This window comes from Plectrocnemia conspersa, unplaced genomic scaffold (genome assembly GCF_051122295.1).
Source record: "Plectrocnemia conspersa isolate PC_06_02 unplaced genomic scaffold, ASM5112229v1 ptg000008l, whole genome shotgun sequence".
NCBI classification, from domain to species: Eukaryota; Metazoa; Arthropoda; class Insecta; order Trichoptera; family Polycentropodidae; genus Plectrocnemia; species Plectrocnemia conspersa.
Window position 1 is genome coordinate 4,519,423 of NW_028277172.1, and position 21,474 is coordinate 4,540,896.

The following is a 21,474-nucleotide window of genomic DNA, read 5'->3' on the forward strand; positions in this document are numbered from 1 at the left end:
GTTATCAAATTGTATAATCTTGATGAATAAAATATATAAAAATCGAATAAGATAACCAAGACTTTTCTTATGTAATATATAATTCTGTTTATAAAGATAAAAAACATTTAAAACATGATTTAGAAATATTTTTAGCAGCTTAAAGAGCTTTTGATAAAATAAGATGATTATAGATAATTTTTTAATATCATATAATGGTAGGGTTTTTAGAGTAATGATTCAAGATTTTATGAATCAATCCGTTTGGGTTTTTTCAAAGCAATATATTGTCATATCTCTGTATCAATGTCTTCTATGAATAGAACGATAAGATTTTTAGCTTAACAATATTTTTCTATTAACAAATTGCTATTACTATTTTATATATTATAAGTTATTTTTATTCAATAAATATATTACTATTAATAATTATTTAAATATGATATATCAAATAATATTTAAAATATATATGATAGAATTTCAGATAAAACTTTTGAGATATGTTTCACCAACAAAGATAAGATCGAGCGCAGTTTTAGCTATGTATTTTTTGCACTTAAAAACAACACAATTGTATCATATTGTAAATCAATTGCTGACCAAAATTCACGTGATGTAATTGATTGTTTTATATTTATAAATTTTATTATCAGTGATTTAAAATAGAGATATTTGTATCGAACTTGATCTTTTCATGGTCTTACAATATTTTTTATATTATGTAATTGTGATTACGTATTCATTATATATTTTTAGCTTAGTTGTAACTCTAAAAATGCATGGTTTTTAATTTTTTAGGATTTATAAACAATCTTTTTACCGAACGTACTCATTTGATTAGTAAAATATATGTATTGGAATGCGCGAAAAAAAATATTATGTGAGATTAAAATTAAACATAACTAATATGTATTATATAATATATAACTACCACTAGTATTGCGTCAGAAAAATAAATTTACACTAAGTTTTTAATTTTAATTAAAAATAATTTTTATACGAAAATGCGCATTTTTAACTTTAAAATTGAAAATGTGTATGTATATAGATATAAAAAAACATTTACATAATCTGAGATCGTTTGTACAATCTTGAAACTATGAAATTTAAAAATCATTTAGATTAAAGAATTGTGGCGACCGTTCACCAAACAAAATAAACGACGTATTTTAGAAATTTAAATTTAAATTATTTTTTAACATTTTTTGTAACTACTTCAAAGCAACCATTCAAAAAATATAAAATATTGTGTAAACGTTCTTTTTAAGAGATAAAGAAGCCACGGTTTATCTAAATATATTTCTATAAGACACGAATTTCTAAGGGCTGCTATAAAACCTTCTCTCTTCGCCAAGTACCAGGGATATAAAGAGTGATCTTTGAGGCTTTCTGAAACTGCAAATTCCACGCTGTATCCACGGAGTGAGACCCTCTTTATTGGGTCAGGCGCGTTGGGCGATGACACGTCATTAAGGCAACCCAGGGAGTTCTTTTATCAATCGCTTTCTTCTTTTTGTGTTCTATATATGCATATACTATAATATACTTTAAGCTTTAGTGAACCATACATCTTCAACGCTTTAAAACAGTATAATAATTTATCTTTAAAAAAATCCTGTTGCTTTATTTGTTTTAATTCGTTTTATATAATGTTATTAATACTTTCTTTTATATCATAGACAGAGTTTATAAATTGGTATAATTTTACGCTACGGATATTTTAATGATACTGAAGATTTTCACAAATTATTAATTTTTATGTAGAAAGTTCTTCTTAAATATATTTGCGTATTTGCTTAATACTAAATAACACATATTTATTTTTAGGTTTAATTATTTATTTTTTAGATTATTCGAATATATTTATACATATATCTGGACTTAAGCTTGGTTCTCACTAATCCAAGTTGTGTAAGAGCTGACTCGTGTGAAGACGTCAGGATATCCTTTGGCACAAGGATAACCCCAAGAAACAACACCGACGACATGTCCATCAGAAACCAATGGACCTCCAGAGTCACCCTACAATTTTGAAAAATTATAGATTGGTTTTTAGGAAAAATTAAAATATTGTAACTCACGTGGCATGCGCCTTGTCCAGATCTGGTAAATGTGCAAAGCTGATTTTCACTGACAGTAGGTCCTAACCATATGAGACGAAGAGCGCAATCAGTGCTAGAAATGGAGGATAAGTCGATGATTTGAAGATCATTAGGAGCAGATCCTGGGTACTGTTGAAAAAATAGAAAATGTATATATAATATAATATTTAAAAATAATGGTTCAAAAAAGACGTTAAAAATACAATGATTCTTATTTTATATTAGTTTAAGATTTAAATGTTAAAAAGTCCTGGTTTTATTTAGGCCAGTAAGAATAATAGGAATGTTAAATGATTCAGAAGATCATTACATATGTTAATCGTTAAATATATGTAGTGATTCATACACAACAGTAGTCAAGAAACGCCATACGCGCATCTGAAGTCCTGCAAAATGTGCCTACGAACCTAGCAGCTCTCTAGAAGCATGTCTCACTAGGTATACTAATCAATTCTTGCGTTATTCTCCTTAAGGAAGGAAGGGGTTTCTGCCATATAAGACATGATTAGAGTGAGTACGATATATCACTTCAATGCATAACTTCAATATGATCCTCTCGTTTACAAACGGCTAGTGAGTAACTTACTTAGTCAGAAAAAGAGGGTACACCTAGGGTTCTTAATCAAATATTCGAACATTCGAATTACTCGGCAAATATTCAACTATATGAATAATTTGTATGGTGGTAGTTTTTTTCTCAATATATCCGAATGACTAGTGTACCATTAATATTCATAGTCCTTGATGTGCCTTTATTATGATTCGACGATTCTCAAAAAAATGCTTTTATGCTTTCGAAAAACATTTGTGAATAGAATCTTAATCGCCCGTATGCACTTTGACCGAAATTCGCAGAATTCGTTCGTTAAACGAAACAAAATTTTTGAAAAGTTCACCTTTCTTTATCGTTTAACGCTTATCTCAAAAACAAGCGTGCGTCGAAATTTTTTTTGGGTTCGTGCTACGTTTTTATATTTGTTGTTTTGAAGACACTAATATTTAGTAATTTTTTAATTTGGTCGCGGTTAATTTATTTCTAGTTATTTAATTTATATGCTAACCTGATCTTAATGTGAAGTTGTTGTTAGTTTTTTTTATATTTATGTGTATATAAAATAAACAGTTATTGAAAGTTAAAACACTACGTAGAAATTAAAAAAAAGATTAAAACTTACAGAAGTTTGTCCCCATCCAGTCAAAGTGCATGTTACTCCAACTCCTACAGTAGATGTTCCAATTGGCATGATTTTAACTTTATCGCTGGTTTGGATGTCACTGCTGAGGATTACCAAAGCAATGTCGTTCAATTTAGACTGAGTGTTGTACAAAGTGTGAATGATCAATTTGCTGGACTCATAAATGTCTCCACCTGAGTTGAGTTTATTGGATCCGACGGAGACTCTCGTATTAGAAGGAGCGCGACTATTGAGAGAATGATTAAGTTCATATTTATAGATGTTTATATAATATTTAAATATAATTTAGTTAACCCGAGAAGACAGTGAGCAGCAGTCAGGATTGTCCTTAAAGAGATAATGGTGCCACCGCATACATGATCGTTGTTATTTGATCTCAAAGATGCTTGGTATGGTACTGCACCTTCTGATGCTATTGAACCTCCAATTACTCTCCAGTCCATCTCCGAATCAGTTGGGGCTCCTACATATATGAGTTATAAAACATATGTAACGCGATAGTTTCTAAAATCTTACCATAGCAAAGCCCGGAGATAGCGAGTATCAAGAAAACGAGGCTAGACTTCATTTCGATGTAGCTTGTAACGGATTGTAGAGCAGCACCAAATGCTAGTGATTTTATTTGGGTGTTTATCTAATTTTAATTTTATCTTCAAATAAATATTCTTGAGTGCATTCAGGTGAGCGATTGTTTGATGAAAAACATGTAGTATTTATCATTTTTAGATTGGATCACTTATGTAAGTATCATAATTTTTTTCATTTAGTATTTTCAGGGACAATGTGTTTAATAAAATTTAGCTTCTACATTCACCATTAAATTAAAAATTAATAATAATTAAAATATAAAATTGCTTGCTTTGTATGAACGGTGTATAATAATACACGTAAACAAAGGAAATATATTTAATTAAAATAATAAATAATAATAAAAATTGAATTTGCTTCATTGCTTTCCGAGCATCGGTAATGCATTCTGTTGTTTCGACCAATAAAAAATGAGCATTCAAATATAAAACAAAATGGCCGACAGTACCGTGACAACAGTTTTAAATAATTAATTTAATAACAAAATTTTGCTACGCGACAATAATTTTCATTAATTCGTCATTTGACTAAATATAAAAAATCGGATTGCAAATTAACTAGGTGTGTTATAACCATGAAAATTCAATATATACATAATGTGTTGAGGATTAGAAGAATACATTGATTAAACTAGATAAACAATCATAAGCAATCTTCGTATTGAAATCTTCAAATTTTGAATTCCCAGCGACGGGCTCCGAGGGCAAAAAGTGAGTTTTTTCTTTTATAAATAATCAGATTGCAAATTCACTAGGTGTGTTATAACTACATAAATTTAATATAAACATAATGTGTTTAGGATAAGAAGAATACTAATATTAAATTAGATAAACAATCATAAAACAATCTTCGTAATGAAATCATCAAATTTTGAATTCCCGTCGCCGGGCTCCGAGGCCTAAAAGTGAGTTTTTCCTTTTATATTACATAAACATTATCATTGCTTCCGATTTAATGCACATACACGCTAGATTTTAAGAATTGCAAATAAACCAGGTATGTTTTAAACGTGAACGTGTAATATATCCTTAGTATGTATGAGGATTGAAAGTTAATGTCGATCAAATCGGTGCTGTCGCGAAGGGAACGCTATATATATCAGCTAACGGACAGTTTTTATATGTGTAGTTTTTTTAATGTTATCTAATAAACGACATTTTACAATGATTATAAATATGTGATTGCATACCTGGAATAATCGATAGCCAAAATATCTAAGAGTGGCTTATTTTTAATTTTGATGTGGCAAAATATGTATACGTCATGGTTATTATTCAATTTTTGTTCTGCGCCTTCATTCCTCTTTCGGTATAGCCAAATTCAAGATATTTAGTTACATCAAACTGATGTAGTATGTTGCTGATTTTTCACTGTAGCCATATATGTCATCATATTGATTCATCATTGCTTCTGAAAAATAATTAAAAACAATAAGACCTTTATCAAAAGTAAACATTGAACACATTATTACTACTAATATAATTCATAAATTAAATTTAAACGACAACTAAAGAACAAAATTGACGGAAGTTACTGTAGAGAGTTAAACACGTAGATTGTCATCTTTTCAACTTCTTCAAAATTGTCGCAATATGTCATATATTAATTGTTTGCCATACGTACATGTTATTAGATCTATCATTGCTTCTGAAAATTAACTGTAAACGATACTATATAGTGGGTAAATGTAACTTTTTGTTTACACTAATACGAGATTTTTCATTATTACTAGCATTGTAATATGTTTAATTAACTTTGGTATGTATACCTTTAATTTCTAAATCACCGCTGTTTGTCTTTTAATATTAGATCCTGGAAAGTCAATGGCAATTTTGTTAGAATAATCGTGATATATTATTCATATAACCAAACACTTACTGGCACACTCATAATTTATAGTTTTGATTATATTGTCTATAATTCTAATCTTACATCACTTTGAATCATCTGCAATTGACACTTTGAAAGAAAAACGCCGTGATTATAACATGTTTCACTGTTAATTTAATTGCACAGAAATGGGCGCAGCGTGCGCTTGCCAGATGACAGAAGAACTGTCACATGTAAGCAAATTTGAAAGGGAAATCCTCGGTTTTGGGCGCGCTTGAGAACGAACAACGAAATTTATTTTAACGATTTAAATTGTAAAACACATATCAAAATGGGTATAAAAATCATGTAATTCTAAAAAAATAGTTTTTAATATCAGATGTGTTCAAAAGCGACCGTTTTATAACACTGGCACCTCTTCAGCAACTAGGTCATGTTGTATGTCTCTATCGCGAACATACCACGGAGCATTCACAATGTTTCATCGCACTTAATTTTGGAACTTTTTAATCATTTTAAAATGGCACTGTTTGCCTCTTATGTGTTCTTCTATTATGATTTATCTTAAGCATTTGTTCATATGATTAATACGAGAGTGTGTGAGTTTAATTAAATATTTAAATTTTATATTTTAGAATTGGTTTATTAGTTATTATTTAATTTTGTGTCGATGTAAATTTCTAAAATTTTGAAAAAAAAATATAAATTGAAGATGAAAAATTACAAAGAAAAATTTAAGCTTTGTTTTGGTCGATCCAATCGTCAAACGAGCTGACTCTAGTGAAAACATCAGGATAACCTCTAGCGCAAGGAGTTCCCCACGAAACAATACCAACAACTTCATCACAGAGGGTCAATGGACCGCCAGAATCACCCTGAAACAAGATAATAAAATTAATGCATAATATTAAGTGCGTGTGATATTTTTTTAAGATAATAATATGTTGAAAATCTAGTACATATATGGTAACTTTTTGTGTGAAACATTAGTATTATTTATAGTTTAAAAGCCGAATAATTACAAAAATTTATAAATTTTGCTCGTTTTTATTGCAGATATTTTTTCACAGTATTAAATATTTTATTTTATTATTTATTTACAATCAATGAATTTTCGTAAATGTCATGTTTTATTTTATACAAAGTTGTAAGTTATATATTGTATTAAAAATATTATTATTTTTTAAGCTTTGTTCTCTTTGATCCATTCAGCGAACGAACTGACTCGAGTGAAAACATCTGGATAACCTCTAGCGCAAGGAGAGCCCCAGGAAACAATACCAACAACTTCATCACCGAGGGTCAATGGACCGCCAGAATCACCCTGAAACAACATAATAAAATTAATCGTCTTTCAAAATACAATAAACACGCATTTATAAATATTTATATCTGTATATAATTACATGGCAAGCTCCTTCTCCGGCCTTGGTGAGAGTACAGATCTGAGAATCGAAGACTTCGTTGACATTGCTGAGCTTGCTCTTGCAATCAGGGAAGGTGAGAGTCTTCAATTCTACGAATTGGAGATCATTTGGAGCGCTTCCTGGATACTGTTTTATAAAAAGTGAGCATTGAATGGTACTGTTTTATAAAAAGTGAGCAGCAAATCTAAAAATGATCAGATACTTACAGAAGTAGTTCCCCATCCGCTGAGAACAACTGGTACATCACCTCCAACATCATTTCCACTGTAACCAATAGCTTGGACAGAGTCGCTGAATACAATGTCTTCACCCAAAAGCACTAGAGCAACATCATTCTTGATCTTCCAACCGTCATACTGTGCATGAGTGACGATCTTAGCTGCTTGGTATCTGTCTCCACCGGTGTTCAATTTAGTGGTGCCTGTATAGACGACTGTGTTTGTTGGTGATCGTCTGGAATAATATTTAAAATTAATAACTAAGACTGAACCTTTTGATAGATTTTGAATTCAACATACCCGACAACGCAATGGGCGGCTGTCAAGATGGTACGTGGTCCGATAATCGATCCTCCGCAGAAGTGGGAGTTGGAGGTTGATCTAAGCGATACTTGATGAGGTACCTGCCCTAATTCAGCAGGCGCTCCTCCTACGACTCTCCAGTCGGATTCCGAAGGAGCTCCTAAAGAATATATATTGAATTAATTGATGGCTCAACATAAATTATGTCTGATATTTTTACTTACCATGTCCTAGGACAGCGAGAGTGAGAAAGAACGCTACGGTCTTGAACATCTTGCTTTCCACAACTAGATCAGCGGTGGAATATGCCTTTAAAATTATTGCTTCAGTTTTTGTATTAAAATTATTAATCTTTGATGTAGGCGAGACAATATTATCGATCTCTATATCACAAATTCAGATAAAACATCGTTACTCAACATAATTTGTGATTATTTTTGTAATAATGCTTTTGCAAAAATTGGAATTACCCTAATCTCTCACGTAGTGTTCTACACTTGATTGATAACACACAGTTTTTTACAGCTCAATAAATATGTTTAAAGATTCAGCATATTTTAAAATAAATTAAGATCAAAGAAGTTAGAGAAACACTGTGTGTTAAAACTATTGCTCATTCAATATTTTATTAACATCATGAATAAATAGTATAAAGTACAATTAAGCCCATTGTTCAGAACAATCAATCCAAAGACACTATATATAGATTGGCAATCATGAAAATAATCAATGATATTTTATTTCACGCTTATTCTTTGCCAAAAACAATGAAATATAGAATAACAATATTATTTTATCTCCTATTTATATTAGGAAAACACTTCGTTTACTTATCACTACTTATTAAGCATCGAACATTATATGTAATGATTCGTGAATATCCATTCTTATATTTTATATTGTTTACATATGATCATAATCATAGCAATTGTATTATTGGTATTAGTTTTTTTTAATAATTAAATAATATTTATGATATTGTATCGATCACTCATTGATGTTGCGTTGTAATAATTAATTTAAGATTTGAAATGTGATGGTTCCAATCACCTGCTCCGTTAGTCACATTAACCATCACGCGCTCATGCTATCCCACTATGTTAGAGAATTTTGCAAGAGAGAGATGGTTGAGTATATTCCCCTTTTCTCTCGCACGGATTCGCTTATACATATGCGAGCGAGATGCACAAGTGTGTGTGGTAAAGCAAGAGCTAGAGCAAGGTGTCTCACGCTCTGACGCACGCATCAGACGGTGTTTCAATTGTGCATCAGTATTTGTTTGCCTGTCGTCGGAAGAGTTAAATTGCAGATATTCTTGCGCTTCTCAATCATTTTTTGACTTACCATTAAAGTATATTTTTTTTTTCACTTCATTAAGTAGATTTAATATAAACTAACTTTAGTTTAAAAAATTATATAAATATGTGACTGTATACCTAAAATTACTAATAAGGCAAATATATAAGAATGGGTTATTTTTAATTCCAATGTGGCAAAATATGTTGTGTGATTATTTTTGTTCTGTGCAACTTTTTTTTTACTGATCAGTCAAATTCAGGATATTCCGTTACATAAAATTGATGTAGTATGCTATTCATAAAAAGATAATACTTGCTGACAGTCACTTTAACTTAAGATGATTTACTTTTTCTTTGTGTATACCAATTCTATGTTGTCACCATATAGGTTATCGAATTGTTCTATCATTGCTTCTGAAAAATAATTAAAAACAATGAAACCGTTATCAAAAGCTATATATTGAACACATTATTACTACTAATATAATATAATCCATAAATAAAAATTAAACGAAAATTAACAAAAGTTACCGTAGTGGTTTAAACACGTAGATTCGCATCTCTTCTTAAACTGAAAGTTGTCGCAAACCGTCATATTTTAATTGTTTGCAATACGTAAATGTTATTAGATCTTACATTGCTTCTGAAAATTAACCGTAAATTATACTATATGGTGGGTAAAATGTAACTTTTTGTTTACATTATTATGACATTTTTCATTATTACTGCATATTGAAATATGTTACGTTAACTTTGGTATATATACATATATATATATATATATATATATATATATATATATATATATATATATATATATATATATATATATATATATATATATATATATATATATACATATATGTGTACCTTGATTTGTCAAATCACTGCTGTTTGTCTTTTAATATTTGATAATAGAAAGTCACTAGTAATTTTGTTAGATTTACCGTGATAAATTATTCATATAACCAAACACTACCATAGTCATAATTTAAAGTTTTATTTATATTGTTTATAATTCCACGTGCTACATCATTTTCAATAATCTTCAATCAGCACTGTGTGAGAAAAATGCTGTGATTATACCATATTTCACTGTTTATTTAATTGCTCTAAGCTGAGCGCGGCGCTTGCTTGACAGATGACAAAAGAGTTGTTATATGTAATCAATTTTGACATTCAAGGGAAATCTGGTTTTGACGCATTTTAGAACAAACTAAGCAATTGATTTTATCGATTTAAATTGTAAAACACTTATTAAAATATGTAAGAGAATCATCAAGACTTAAAAAAATATTTTTATGGCTTAAGAAAAATATTTTTCATTTATAAAAGATTTTAAATATAATATTAATAATGTGGATTTGTATTCAATTCTCCACACAGAAAAAGGCGTAATTAATTTTTTTCTTAACATTGCCAATTTAAAATAATTTAAAGGTATATTTCTTAAAGAATTTTTAAAATTTCGCTTAAAAAAACATTTTCAATAAAAAGAGGCAAAATCTCAAAATAAGTACTATTCGCGATGATAGTCGTGATAAAGTGCTGTCATTAACAACTAAATACTAATATAAGAAGCACATGGTGTTGCAAAAATCCCATTTACGGATGCGTTCGAGAAGCAATTACACAAAATTGTAAAGCGCTAATTTCATTTTTTTTTAATTATGAAGTTTAAGAATAATTTTTCAAAATGTATTAAAAATATTTTTTTCAACCTTTAAAATAATTTTTATATTTTATTATGTATTTTAATATTTTATAGTTTATTATTAGCAAAAATAATATTTAAATCCCAAAAAGTGGAGGGTCCGGTATTCGTACACTCGCTAGCTTCGGTACCTCACGACAGTGAGATACCGACAGATATTATAATATAAATTATTTATCTGTGTCAGTATATAATAGTGTATAAAAATTACTCGGAAACAAACAGAATACCCGGTAAATTTATGGAAAAATACCCAAGAACCAAATAATGAATTTGGCGGGGTCAAATAATTAATTTGAGACAGCGAATCGTTTAAATAATCTTTGGGTTGACCACCATAAATAATTGTATTGTCTGTTGCTATAAATGAATCTTATTTATTTTCACCTTTATATTGTATATTACTTTATACAAATTTGGTTTCTTGTAGATATATCATACGAGTATGTAACGAATTATTTATGGTCTAATCAGTGTTTTTCGTTCTTTATTAATAAAAAAATAGGATTTTTTAGTTAACTTTATTTTTTTTATTTAATCAGAAAATTCACAACTACATTTATTTTGTTTTCACAAAAAAAACATATGCTTGAGTTTTATCATTATTAAAAAGAGTTAGCAAAGTGTTTTTTATTTAATGCATAATATTAAGTGCGTGTGATTTTTTTTTAAATAATAATCTGTTGAAAATTTAGTACTTATATGAAAACTATTAATAACTTTTAGTGTGAAACAATAATATTATTTATAGTTTAAGAGCCGAATAATTACAAAAAATTATAAATTTTCTCGTTTTAATTGCAGATATTTTTTCACAGTATTAAATATTTAATTTTATTATTTATTTATAATCAATGAATTTTAGTAAATGTCATGTTTTATTTTATACAAGATTGTGAGTTACATATTGTATTAAAAATATTATTATTTTTTAAGCTTTGTTCTCTTCGATCCATTCAGCGAACGAACTGACTCGAGTGAAAACATCTGGATAACCTCTAGCGCAAGGAGAGCCCCAGGAAACAATACCAACAACTTCATCACCGAGGGTCAATGGACCGCCAGAATCACCCTGAAACAACGTAATAAAATTAATCGTCTTGCAAAATACAATAAACACGCATTTATAAATATTTATATCTGTATATAATTACATGGCAAGCTCCTTCTCCGGCCTTGGTGAGAGTACAGATCTGAGAATCGAAGACTTCGTTGACACTGCTGAGCTTGCTCTTGCAATCGGGGAAGGTGAGGGTCTTCAATTCTACGAATTGGAGATCATTTGGAATGTTTCCTGGGTACTGTTTTATAAAAAGCGAACATTGAATATTGTGCTAATTTAACCACAAACCTGAAAGTGTTCAGATACTCACTGAAGTTCTTCCCCATCCACTGAGAACAACTGGTACATCACCTCCAACATCATTTCCACTGTAACCAATAGCTCCGACATTTTCGCTGAATTCAATGTCTACATCCAATAACACTAGACCAACATCGTTCTTGATCTTCCAAGCGTCATATTGTGCATGAGTGACGATCTTAGCTGCTTGGTATTTGTTTCCACCGGCGTTCAATTTAGTGGTTCCTGTATAGACGACTGTGTTGGCTGGTGATCGTCTGGAGTTATATTTTAAATTAATAACTTAGATAGATTGAACCATTTGATAGATTTTGAATTCAACATACCCGACAAGGCAATGGGCGGCTGTCAAGATGGTACGTGGTCCGATAATCGATCCTCCGCAGAAATGGGAGTTTAAGGCTGATCTAAGCGATACCTGATGAGGTACCTGCCCTAATTCAGCAGGCGCTCCTCCAACGACTCTCCAATCGGATTCCGTAGGAGCTCCTAAAGAATATATATTGAATTAATTGATGGCAAAATATAAATAATGTTTAATATTTTTACTTACCATGTCCCAGGACAGCGAGAGTAAGAAAGAACGCTACGGTCTTGAACATCTTGCTTTCCACAACTAGATCAGCGGTGGAATATGTCTTTAAGATTTTTGGTTCAGTTTTTATATTAAAATTATTTATCTTTGCGCTAAGAAAGACAATAGTATCGATCTATATATCAATAATTCAGATAAAACAGCATTACTCAATATGTGCGTGATTATTTTGGAATTACCCTATTCTCTGACGTAGTTTTTGACAATTGATCGATGACATATACATTTTGATAATACGATAAACATGTATTCAGCATATATTAAAATAAGAAAAAGTTAGAGAAACACTTGGGTGTTAAAACTATTGTTCATTCAATGTTTTATTAACATCATTAATAAATAGTATAAAGCACAACTACTCTTAGATATTTTCTATTGGCCAATTGTTCAAAACAATCAATCTATCGATTCGCTATATAGATTGGCAATTATGAAAATATTCACTGCCATTTTATTTCACGCTTATCCTTTGCAAAAAAAAATGAAACATAGATTAACAATAACAGTTTATATCCTATGTATGTTAGGAAAACGTTTCATTATCACTTATCACAACATATTAAGTATCAAACATTGTATGTAATGATTCATAAATATCCATTTTTATATTTTTTATTGTTTAAATATAATTTTAATTATAGTTTTTTTAAATATTTAAATAATATTAATTGTTGTCTTTTTTTAGAAATAGTTTTCACTTACAAAAGATTTAGTCTGAAGCTGAAAAGCTTTAATTTGTTTTAAAGATTGAGTTCAACTATTGAAGATTAATTGTAACTGCTTGGTTAAACCATTTCTGACAATCGAAGTGGAAGCGATGGTTTTTTTTGACCTTCGAAGGTATTGTGCGTGTCGATGCAGTGTATGCTTCGCTGGATGTGAGTTCAGGATCAAACTCTTATGTATGCCGAATGGTTCTTGCAATGTCAAAGTGAAAGTATTTTTTTTATAGCAGATTTATAGCTTTGAACCATCAGGAAAATAAGAGAAAATTAACAATCCTATACTTCCAAGCAATTGTGTGCTTTAGGAATGATTTAGAATCTCTGTAATTATCTAATATATACTATATAATATAACAATAGTATTTATAAGTAATTGTTGTTAGAGAAATAGTAACAATGACATTTTTTATGTTGTTTGGGTAGATTGTCGATTCTTTTTAAAATCGGCATTTACGACGTTTACAATTAATTACTTTCGCAAAAAAATAAAATTTCATATTTTAGGGTTTTGAGACTTTATAGCAAAATAGAGGAAGAAAAAGCTGGTAGCAGATTATCTGATAAGCATATATAAATTACTACATTGACATAGAGAAATATAGATGCATGCTACAGAATTTTGTGTCATATTGTATTTTTTATAAATTATCTGTTAAACATCTGATATTTATTTCATTGCTTTTGATGTAAAACAATAATATCATTTAAGGTTTAAGAACCGAATAATTACAAATATTTATAAATTTTGATTGTTTTTATTGTAGATATTTTTTGACAATATTAAATATTTTTTTATTATTTATTTACAATCAATGAATTTATGTAAATGTCATGATTTATATTATACAAGGTTGTAAGTGATATATAAAAAAATATTAATATTTTTTAAGCTTTGTTTTGATCAATCCACTCGGCGAACGAGCTGACTCTAGTGAAAACATCTGGATAACCTCTAGCGCAAGGGGAACCCCACGAAACAATGCCAACAACTTCATTACCGAGGGTCAATGGACCACCAGAATCACCCTAAAATAACAAAATTAAATTATTCGTTATTCAAAATACAATAAACACGCCCTTATACAATTGAATTACATGGCAAGCTCCTTGTCCGGCTTTGGTGAAAGTGCATATCTGAGAATCGAAGACCTCGTTAACACTGCTGAGTTTGCTTTTGCAATCGGAGAAGGTGAGGGTCCTTAATTCTAGGAATTGGAGATCGTTTGGAGCGCTTCCTGGGTACTGTTTAAAAAAAGCATGCATTGAATAGAGTGCTAAATGGATCACAAAAGTGTTCATATACTTACTGATGTTCTTCCCCATCCACTAAGGACAACTGACGTATCACCTCCAACATCATTGCTACTGTATCCAATAGGTTGGACATTGTCGCTGAATACAATGTCTTCGTTCAATAGCACTAGACCAACATCGTTCTTGATCAACCAAGCGTCATACTGTGCATGAGTGATGATCTTAGCTGCTTGGTATCTGTCTCCACCGGTGTTCAATTTAGTGGTGCCTGTATAGACGACCGTGTTGGATGGTGATCGTCTGCAATTATTATTTAAAATTAATAACTTAGATACATATAATAATTTGATAGATTATAAATTCAATTTACCCGACAAGGCAATGGGCGGCTGTTAAGATGGTACGCTTCCCGATGATCGATCCTCCGCAGAAGTGGGAGTTGAAGCTTGATCTAAGCGATACTTGATGAGGTACCTGTCCAAGTTCAGCCGGCTTTCCTCCTACAATTCTCCAGTCAGATTCTGAAGGAGCTCCTAAAGATCAAACACCAATGTAAGTAATTGAAAGTTCAATATAAATTATGTTTAATATTTTTTACTTACCATGTCCTAGGACAGCGAGAGTAAGGAAGAAGGCTACGGTCTTGAACATCTTGCCTTCCACAACTAGAACACCGGTGGAATACATTTTTTTAAAATCACGCTTCCGTTTTTATATTAAAACTATTAATCTTTGATGTAGTGGGAACAATACTATCAATATTTACATTGGTAGTTTAGATAAAACATCATGATCAATATAGTTGTAATAATACCTTGGAAAAGGTTTACAATTTCCGTACTTTTGTGTTTAGTTGTATGTAGACATCAAGATAACAATGCTTTACAAATTAATACATAAGTATGTTTTCACATTACATTTTATAAGATAAGACACGTTTAAAAAACAAACAACATATTTAGGGAAGAATAAGAACTCTTCTAGAATTGTCTTGAATTCTTGCATTGAATTAAAATTGTTATCATTAAGATAATTTTGCATGGATTGAAACAAAGAGTCCAAGAAATATGGAGGATCAATCTTTCTGTTAGCTCTTTTAAAGCAGGCCTTGAATCTCAATTTTTGGGACAAAAATAGAAGATTTAATTTTGTTTTAAAAATTTTAACAGCATCGTAAACGAAAAATTTCTGCAGTGATCTTTTTACCCGGGGCGCTGAATATCCTGGAGATGAGTATGAGTTGAGATTGTTTGGGTGGCAAAAAATTACTGTAGGCCGCGTGTTTGACAGACCTGTCGAGAGTCTGCATCCAACATTACCTTGAGATTTTTATCAACAACTTCGATGAAACTTTTAACGGCGATATTTTTTTATTCGCGGTAGTTGCTCTACTTCCTTTTTTAAATTCATATAACTTTTTGATTTTTATTCTTGACCATTGGCGATTTTTAATTTAGGGATGTTTTATAATCGAGAATGTCTTTTATGAGACGCTTAAAAACCGTTTCTAAAACAAGACACCACCATTAATATTTTTGCGTGAAAATGCTGTTAAAATAGCTGTAACTTATGCATCGAAAATAATTTGTAAATATGTTATAAACACACATTGCTTTAAACATTACAGTAATTACCAGTCATAAACTATTAAATGCTACTTTATTGTATGTTTAAAGTTTTCTTAAAACAATAAACGCTAAAAATAACACATTTTTTTTATTCATATAAGAATAGATTGTAAAATTTGTAGCTCAACACAATTTTTTTTTTGTATTATTAATAATTCGCAACAGTTTAAAATGAATCATGTTTAAGTTGTGCACGTTATTCTACTAGTCAATATAAATATCGAATTCTTGGATTTCACAATTCGTAGCTAAATCTGGTTTGACGTGAAGTGGGAAGCGGTTGCTTTCTTAAACTTTTTAAGGCCATCACAACTGGTTCTTAAAGTGGTAAAAATATCAAGTTCTGATTTGAAGTAGCATATGAAAGTTTATTCTGAAAAAGCGTTTCTCTTTTTGACATAAGAGAGGCTAATGCGATGCTTTGGGGCAGAAGCGGTCTATGTTGTTGTCTGTTATTTTATTAATAATAATAATAATAGTACTTGATTTAATGATTTAAAACGCATTGGGCCCTTGGAATTTGATTAATTATACTTGTAATCTATATAGGCACATTTCACCGATTTTGTCGGTAATTTTATTACTAATATTAAATTAGATTTTGAGCTGTGGTTTCTGTAGTATTTGGGTCGGCCTCCTCTTGATTAAAATTGGAAGCTGGAGAGCTCTTGAAGTTCTGATGCTTTGAAATCCGAAGTGTTAATGCCAATATTAATGTCAGAAAGTATTTGTAGCAGACCTGAGAAAGTGATTGTTGGTTGCTGGTGTATATAGCTATTGTATCTATTACACATAGGATATTTTGTTTTACGCCCCTTTCTGTAGGACGGCCAATTACAAAAAGAGTTTTTTGGACAGATTGGCGTTCGCTTATAGAGCAGATAGTGTTTAATTTATATATTTATATAAATAGTGGTGTTAGATATAGTGATGGTTAGTTGTAAGAAAATTAAAAAAATAACTAATATATTTTGAATAAATTAAGATTATATATTTAGTTTATTAGAAGTTTTCTTAGCATATAGAATTAAATAAAAATATACAATTTACTACATATATAAAATTTATTTATGTAACTGCATTATTTTACCACATTAAACACATTTTTAATTAAAAAAGGACATGCAAAAAATAAAAATGTTGTAAAACAAGGCGATGAGATTTTTTTAAATAAGATAAGATTTATGTGCCCTTAAAAATGTTCAAATGATTAAAATAAAAAAGAGGTTTATGTTAATAAAATATTATTTTTCTTATTTTATTAAATAGATAATATATAACCAGAGTATTAAAATTTATCTAATAAAAAAAAATTACAATAAAAATATTAAAAACTCTACTATATTTAAGCTTAAATAAAAAATAGGTATAACTACTACTAATAGTGAAAGGGAGTCTTAAATACAATGATAATATTATATACACTTGGGATGATAAAAAATCTTTTAAATCTTGAGACTATTGTCCTAGAAGTGTACTTGATTAAGTTTTAAATAAAAAGCATGATTAGAATCTGTCGTATATTTATCAATTCTGATGAGTTTTAATTAATTGATAACCTAAATAAAGGTTATTATATTGACATTCAATTAATCAAACACAAAACGTACTTATTGGATCAGTTATAGTTGAGAGTCTAATATAGCTGTACTGTAATTATGTTAAGTACCAATCATTGATAGGTTTTTATTAATTATTAATTTATTTAATTATAATAGTTTTTTTTTCATATTTATACATCAATGCTTATGTTTTTCAATATAAGAAATATATTTACTGATTCTAGTAAAAAAATCAAGTTCTCCGCCTGAAATTACCCCTATAATTTTGTCTTCTGCTATCAATGGACTTCCAGTATTTTCCTGTAAATATCAGATAGTAAAACAATAACAAACATAACGCGTTCCTTGTCTATTTTTGGTGAATATGCAAAGATGAGTATCTGAAATTTTGCAGTCTTCTTTATAAGATTGTTGCCATTTTTTGCTAGTGATTGTTTTAAGTTTTATTACTCGTATAATGTTTCTTACTTTTTCAGTACTGGAAAATAACTTTTTTTAAGTGATAATGATATTTATTATATATGATAATAGTATTAAAATATAAACCCTTGTTTTTACCCATCCTATCAAAAAACCAAATACTTCATTAACATCCTCATTTCTATTCAATGAAATTGCTTTCATTTTATAACCAAAAATATTATTTTTCACCAACGCAATATCATGTAATTTAGATTTATTTGTAACATTCTCATAATGTTTGCGTTTGATGATCAAATTTAATTTATAAACTGTGCCACCAAAATCTCGTCGATTCGATCCTATAATAAAATCAATATCACACGATCTAAAATATTAAAATATTTATTAGGTTATAAATACATAAATATTTATTATATTTTTTGATACATATCAAAACAACATGTGGCTCTCAAAATAGTCATTTTTTTATGATGCTTCCTACCCATAGTAGTAAATTATTTAAATCCAAATATATGTTTAGATATACCATTATGGTTATTTTATATTGTTAATGAAAGATTCTTACAGGCAAATAATATCCTATGAATATGAAATTGTGTCTTTAAAACTAATAGATGTAAAATTACCATAATATAGTGCAACAATTGTCAAGAAAAAAATTTTGTAAATATGTGACATTTCTCAATTGTGTTACTATTGAAATATAAAACATAGTAACGATACTTATGATTGTATATAATAAATAAATATTATTGCAGTTTTATCTATAAGAAAAATAAAGAATAAACCGTTGAATCGATTTGTTTATTTTTTTAGAATTAGATTTTGCAATTTCTGTATATTTACAATAAGCTTATCTGCGATTTACATTTGCGATTAGAACTTGTGTTAGATAAGAAGTTAATCTTGTGCTGTGGCTCTATATTATTGGCTTAATATAAACGCGAATTGTAAAATTTAATCTAAAAATATCCAGATCATTATTATTGTACTAATAACACGAGCAAATAAGATGATATTTATTTATGAATATTATTTTTAACATTTTTTAATTCTTTAAAAACAAAATTTAATGGAAATCACTGAATTACAAGACATGTTCAAATAAAATATTAAAAATCATTAAATAGCTAAGCTGTTATATGCATTCATTAAACATTTAAGTTTCTTGATGTTTCTTATTTCTCAAAAAATAAGAATTCTCATTTTCACTTCTATAAAGTAGTAAAAATCTAAAGTGTAGTAAAAATATGCATACTTTCTTAAAAGCTTAAACTTTATTTTAAGCTTTCAAGAAAGTATGCATATTTTAAGCATCTGGCACAGACCCACCTTGTCTTATGCAGTCGTATAAAAATGTATTAGTTGTTATACATTTTTAAATATTCATACAAATTTAAATTTTAACGAAAAGACTTGTAACAATTGATATGTATTTAAAAAGGTCTTTACATATCCTAATAAATTACATAAAACTTCCTGTTTTCTTATGTTTATTTTTCAAAAAAAATAAAACTCTTATTTATAAAAAAACAAATTAGTATTCAAATAAATATTTTTATTATAAATAATTATATGTAAAAAAAGCAACGATATCCTAAGAAAAATATACATTTGCTTAATAAAAACGAGGAATTTTTTGCACTTCACAATAACATTTTTATTGAAAAAATTGAAGCTATTACTTCACTAACTGTTGTTTTATTTACAAATATATTGAGCTTTAATTTACTAAAAAAAAGTTACATTTTTTTATTGAATGCAAAACTTTTAATACGAATATGATTATTTAAAAAATATGTACTATATAACGCAATGTGTATATATCATGCTGTTAAATATTTAAGACGATTTTATAATTTTTTAATTTTTGATTTCATAATAACATATACATTTTTTGGTTAAATATGAATAAAACATTAGTTGTAGTTACACTTAAACTAAGTACAGTATTTTTAAATTATTCGTCTATACTTTATTTTGGTTAATCCAGTCAGAATGAGAGCTGACTCTGGTGAAGAAATCAGGAGATCCAACTCCACATGGCACCACACCTGATAAAATACCAATTACTTTACCACCAGCTACCAATGGTCCTCCAGAATCTCCCTGAAGTTAAAAAATAGTGTCATATATTTTTAATATTATTAAAAATTCAGCATTATCAAATCTGGCTATACCTGGCAAGCACCTTCCCCAACCTTTGTGAAAGTGCATAGATGAGCATCAATGATCTGGGCACTGCTGGGTGCATCACTAATGCACTGTTTATTAGTAATGGTCTTTACTTTTAGCATTTGCAAGATATTAGATCCAGCGTCGGGATACTTTGTCATACCCCAACCAGTAATAATCGCATCTATTCCACCACCTACAGCTCCATAGTTTAAAGCTACTACTTTGACCTTATCTCCCAAAACAATAGGGTCATCCACAATTACCATAGCGAGGTCAAAGCGTGACGGCTTTATAGTGCTAGGTTTGTATTCACTGGGCTTTTTGATAGTTTTAGATTTGTAGACAGTGCCACCAGAATCTCTACGAACTGTCCCGACGACAACTTCCACTTCACAAGTCTTGCAACTAGAATATCGTTAAATATATTTATTTTGGCTTTTTAAATGCATCTTAATGATATTAAAAAATAATTACACATCAAAACAATGGGCAGCTGTGAGAATAGTTTTTCTGGTAATTATGGCACCACCACAGAGAGCTGTTTGTCCACTGTCGGTTTTTATCCTCATGTATACCATGTATGGATAGCTGCCATCTTGTGCATTGGATCCACCAACAATGCGCGAATCTTCAAGGGGAAGTCCTGTTGAAACAATTATATTAATTTTAATATAAAGAGTAGATGCAATAGGGTGAATATTATCATATATTTTTTAAATGAATAAGTGTTTATTTAAAATTTAATTAGCTTGCGACTAACTTCAGAGTGTTCTATATGGACCATATATTTTAATTTTTTTTATATATGTATGACATAAATGCGTTCCTTTAAAATAATATTTTTATTTATGATTTATTTAAAAATAAACTTTATTAAAATTGAATTATTTTTTTGTAATCAGAACGGTGTATATATTAAGACAATATTTTACTTACCTAAGGATGATCCAAAAGCCGCTAGTAGCAACACTGCAACCAGTTTGAATGCCATTTTGAATTCAGTTAAAAATCTTTGCTTCACTTACGCTTTATATACTATACAATATCTATTAAAATCTTATAATCTTTTACAAAATAAAATGATTCAAATA

At 29.2% G+C, this 21,474-nt stretch overlaps 4 protein-coding genes across 4 annotated transcripts; all 4 read right to left on the reverse strand.

Moving 5' to 3' along the window:
- Positions 1-1,860: 1,860 nt before the first annotated feature.
- On the reverse strand, positions 1,861-7,939 carry LOC148232759 (transmembrane protease serine 9-like). The gene is made up of 11 exons (XM_088190667.1): positions 7,868-7,939; positions 7,641-7,803; positions 7,329-7,575; positions 7,102-7,248; positions 6,885-7,019; positions 6,472-6,570; positions 3,794-3,911; positions 3,572-3,740; positions 3,257-3,503; positions 2,061-2,210; positions 1,861-2,001 (listed from the first exon to the last, which is right to left on the reverse strand). Exons 1-11 carry the CDS (start codon positions 7,914-7,916, stop codon positions 1,861-1,863), a joined length of 1,665 nt encoding a protein of 554 aa, XP_088046793.1. The 5' UTR covers positions 7,917-7,939.
- Positions 7,940-11,415: 3,476 nt separating this feature from the next.
- Positions 11,416-12,640, reverse strand: LOC148232760 (chymotrypsin-2-like). Its single transcript, XM_088191144.1, has 5 exons — positions 12,572-12,640; positions 12,345-12,507; positions 12,029-12,275; positions 11,810-11,956; positions 11,416-11,727 (listed from the first exon to the last, which is right to left on the reverse strand). The coding sequence occupies exons 1-5, from the start codon at positions 12,618-12,620 to the stop codon at positions 11,587-11,589; spliced, it is 747 nt and encodes a 248-aa protein (XP_088047270.1). The 5' UTR covers positions 12,621-12,640; the 3' UTR covers positions 11,416-11,586.
- Positions 12,641-14,073: 1,433 nt separating this feature from the next.
- Positions 14,074-15,271, reverse strand: LOC148232761 (chymotrypsin-2-like). The gene is made up of 5 exons (XM_088191146.1): positions 15,195-15,271; positions 14,963-15,125; positions 14,646-14,892; positions 14,434-14,580; positions 14,074-14,364 (listed from the first exon to the last, which is right to left on the reverse strand). The coding sequence occupies exons 1-5, from the start codon at positions 15,241-15,243 to the stop codon at positions 14,224-14,226; spliced, it is 747 nt and encodes a 248-aa protein (XP_088047272.1). The 5' UTR covers positions 15,244-15,271; the 3' UTR covers positions 14,074-14,223.
- Positions 15,272-20,058: 4,787 nt separating this feature from the next.
- LOC148232762 (chymotrypsin-1-like) lies at positions 20,059-21,474 on the reverse strand. The gene is made up of 4 exons (XM_088191142.1): positions 21,320-21,474; positions 20,858-21,026; positions 20,386-20,788; positions 20,059-20,314 (listed from the first exon to the last, which is right to left on the reverse strand). Exons 1-4 carry the CDS (start codon positions 21,372-21,374, stop codon positions 20,174-20,176), a joined length of 768 nt encoding a protein of 255 aa, XP_088047268.1. The 5' UTR covers positions 21,375-21,474; the 3' UTR covers positions 20,059-20,173.

Bases quoted from the DNA above. Each gene is read 5' to 3' on its own strand.
- LOC148232759 (XM_088190667.1), bottom strand. From the start codon at position 7,916: ATGTTCAAGACCGTAGCGTTCTTTCTCACTCTCGCTGTCCTAGGACAT. The intron at 6,571-6,884 runs GCTTAAAAAATA...ATCTTGTTTCAG, and splicing joins AATGGATCAAAGAGAACAAA to GGTGATTCTGGCGGTCCATT. The intron at 3,912-6,471 runs GTCAGCTCGTTT...AATTAAAATTAG, and splicing joins ATCCTGATGTTTTCACTAGA to ATAAACACCCAAATAAAATC.
- LOC148232760 (XM_088191144.1), bottom strand. From the start codon at position 12,620: ATGTTCAAGACCGTAGCGTTCTTTCTTACTCTCGCTGTCCTGGGACAT. The intron at 12,276-12,344 runs GTATGTTGAATT...ATATAACTCCAG, and splicing joins GCCGCCCATTGCCTTGTCGG to ACGATCACCAGCCAACACAG. The intron at 11,728-11,809 runs GTAATTATATAC...ACGTTGTTTCAG, and splicing joins CCGGAGAAGGAGCTTGCCAT to GGTGATTCTGGCGGTCCATT.
- LOC148232761 (XM_088191146.1), bottom strand. From the start codon at position 15,243: ATGTTCAAGACCGTAGCCTTCTTCCTTACTCTCGCTGTCCTAGGACAT. The intron at 14,893-14,962 runs GTAAATTGAATT...TAATAATTGCAG, and splicing joins GCCGCCCATTGCCTTGTCGG to ACGATCACCATCCAACACGG. The intron at 14,365-14,433 runs GTAATTCAATTG...TTGTTATTTTAG, and splicing joins CCGGACAAGGAGCTTGCCAT to GGTGATTCTGGTGGTCCATT.
- LOC148232762 (XM_088191142.1), bottom strand. From the start codon at position 21,374: ATGGCATTCAAACTGGTTGCAGTGTTGCTACTAGCGGCTTTTGGATCA. The intron at 21,027-21,319 runs GTAAGTAAAATA...TTGTTTCAACAG, and splicing joins GGCTTTTGGATCATCCTTAG to GACTTCCCCTTGAAGATTCG. The intron at 20,789-20,857 runs GTAATTATTTTT...ACGATATTCTAG, and splicing joins GCTGCCCATTGTTTTGATGT to TTGCAAGACTTGTGAAGTGG.